Source organism: Fulmarus glacialis, unplaced genomic scaffold (genome assembly GCF_000690835.1).
Source record: "Fulmarus glacialis isolate BGI_N327 unplaced genomic scaffold, ASM69083v1 scaffold21818, whole genome shotgun sequence".
NCBI classification, from domain to species: Eukaryota; Metazoa; Chordata; class Aves; order Procellariiformes; family Procellariidae; genus Fulmarus; species Fulmarus glacialis.
In genome coordinates, this window is record NW_009230436.1 from 5,063 (window position 1) to 7,825 (window position 2,763).

At 62.3% G+C, this 2,763-nt stretch overlaps 1 protein-coding gene across 1 annotated transcript in view; it reads left to right on the forward strand.

Annotated features, from left to right (window-relative positions):
- SCARF2 (scavenger receptor class F, member 2) overlaps positions 1–2,763 on the forward strand; it is a gene marked incomplete at its 3' end in the record, with an annotated part of 12,006 nt that overhangs the window by 4,571 nt on the left and 4,672 nt on the right. The window contains exons 7-8 of the mRNA XM_009584231.1: positions 80–197; positions 1,680–1,801. Coding sequence (XP_009582526.1) covers positions 80–197; positions 1,680–1,801 — 240 coding nt within the window. The remainder of the gene's footprint in view (positions 1–79; positions 198–1,679; positions 1,802–2,763) is intronic.

Sequence of the window (2,763 nt, forward strand, 5' to 3'; positions counted from 1 at the left end):
GCTGGTGGGCACAGGTCGGGGTGCCGGGCTCTGCCACAGGGCTGTCACCAGGGCTGAGCTGGCTGGTTTTGTCTTGCAGAGGCCAACCAGCGGATGGGGGTGATCGGTGCAGGAGCCCTCCTGGCACTGCTGCTCATCCTCCTGCTCTCCCTGCTCTGCTGCTGCTGCGTCTGCCGCAAGAAGGACGAAACCCGCAGGTGAGTGCCCTGGGTGGCCTCTTGCCAGGCTCTGCCGCGAAGCCTGAGCAGGGGGGGGAGCTGCAGTTCTGGGGACAGCTGGGGACATCAGTGCCCAGTGCAGGGCTGGGACCGGTCGGGGGATGCAGGGACTGCACCGGGACAGCGGCGCTGTGGGGAAACTGAGGCAGAGCAGCACTACCCCACCGGCACCGTGCGCCCTGTGGGTCCCTGGGGTCTGAGAAGGTCCTGCTGCATCCTCGCAGCAGGGGGGCTGATGGAGGGGCTCGGAGTGAGCCCTGCCTGGGGACCACCTTCTCCCCTCTCCTCGCCTTTGTTTCTCTCTTGTGGGCCATCACTTCATGGAGACCCACCAGGTCCCCTCCGGTCTCCGGGGGCTGAAAAGGGAACGCTAAAATACAGCGAGGGCATCGAGTCACAGCCAGGACGCCCGAAACAAACTCCTGGGCCATGGGGTGAGACCTGGCGGAGGGTGATGGGCTGCAGCGCTGCCAGCTGTCCTGCATGGGGACTTTCGGGGAGGGGAGGGTGAGGTCAATTCTTGCTGTGAGGTGAGGATGCCGGCAGCATTTCGACAGCACTGGGTGACATCCTGCCACGGGGACAGGGATGGGGACAGCCCCATTGCAGGGGGGGAAGGTTCGTGCTGCTCAGCAAGGGATGAGCGGGTTGTGGGAGCTCCTCTGGCTGCAGAGAAAGCCTCCCCTCATGCCGCTGCACAGGAATTTTTCGGAAGCCTCCCCTTGCAGCCCTGCCAGCTCAATCTGAGCCCGGCACATCTGGCTTGGAGAGCCTGGGGGCTGCATGTAATTATCCCGCTGATAAAAGCACAAAGGCAGCCCCGCATGGTGAAGTATCACACAGGGAGGGGGGAAATGGCTCAAAATAGTTTCCTCTCTCTGGGGGAAACATCTGGAAACATCTGGACCCCCGCGATGTCCCCAAACAGCTGGGTCACCTGTTGTGCTGTCCCAGCAGCGGTCCCTTGCCGGAGCATCCCGAGGGACCGCAGCGGCAGTGGGCACCTCGCACGTTGCCTTGCATCAACACGCGAAGCCGCTCACTCCTGCGGCTGCAGATAATTGCTTGAAACCTCGGCCCTTGGAGGCTTCAAAACCAGAGAGCAAATAAAGAGAAGCCACGTGTTTGTTTTTGGGTTGGGATGATTTTTATTTTTTTTAAAGATTCAGGGTCTTGGCCTGGCATTGCAGGTGTTTTGGGGCTGGCCTGCCATCATCCCCTGGCTCTGCATCCCAGTGCAATGTACAAGCTGGTGCCCGGGGCTGGCAGCAGCCCCGGCAGGTCCCTGACCCCCTGTGCCCTGGGCACCCCCCTGCCTCGAGCCACCCCAGGCTCTTCTCTGAAACCCCTTTGCATTTGCATCACTGAGCTTCTGACTTGCTATCACACCCCGTGAAGGCTGTCCCCACCGCAAGGTGGGTGCTGGTGCCTCTCTGATGGGGCCGTCGCCTTCTCTTGCAGCTCCAGCCAGGACCCAGCAGCAGCCAAGAAGCCACCGAGACGCTTGTGTGGGCGTTTCAGTCGGATCGGAATGAAGCTCCCACGCATCCCCCTGCGCCGCCAGAAGTTGCCCAAGGTTGTGGGTAAGGTGCTGGGGCTTGGAGAGGGGGCAGAGACCCAAACCCCGGGGGCTTTACTCCTAGCAGGGCAGCACACGTGACTCACAGCATCCTTTCCAGCCCCAAACACAGGGCGGTGAGCACAGCAGAGCAGTGATGGGACACACGGGTCCCTGGGACCATCTCAATGCTTGGTGCAAGCTGCCTGGCTCACAGGAGCTCAGCCCTTTCTCAGTCTGCAACTTCTGGATCTCAAAGTGCATCGTTTTGCTTCGCGAGGGCAGGTACCTGGTGCCTGGAGCTCTGCTGAGTTGTTTTGTGAGGTTTTTAGGTTCCCCAGGTAGAGGAACAGTCCCCATCGCAGCAGCGAAATGCCTCGTTTGCCCTTTTGGTCCTGACCTAACCCTGCCCCAGCTTTGCGTGGGGCCAGAGCATCCAAGCTGGGGCTGGAGCCCACCCCTCTGCTGTGTGCAGCAGAGTTGAGGATGGAGGGGCAGAGATTTTGGGTGAGCTCCCCGCGCTGCCCAGGCATGAACCGGGCTCATAGAGGGGCTGCTCACACCCAGCAGAGCTCCTGATCCAGGGGTGTTGGGGCTGTCAGGAGCAGCTGCGGAACACTGTACCCCGCATGCTCTGAAACCTCCCTGCGCTCATCCCAGCATGAGGATGGGGATGTGCTGCCTTGGAGAGGACCCTGTTGAATAAACCGGTAGGCGAAGGTAGCCCTCCCCACCCTGTGCTGGCATGGGGCTCAGCCCTGTGTCCCCCCAAGCCCAGCACCTCCCCGGGTGTGCAGTGCTGGCGGGATGTCCCACGCAGCCGCATCCTGGCATGCAGCAGCTTGGCATGAGGCCAAATCCCCCATCCCGGGCGGGGGGGTGGAGGTGGCCCCCATCCCGGCACGCCGTGCCCGAGCTCCAGCATCAAAGCAGGGGGGACGACGCCTCACCGCGTGAGGCACGGCAAAGGCCTGCCCCAGAGCAGGG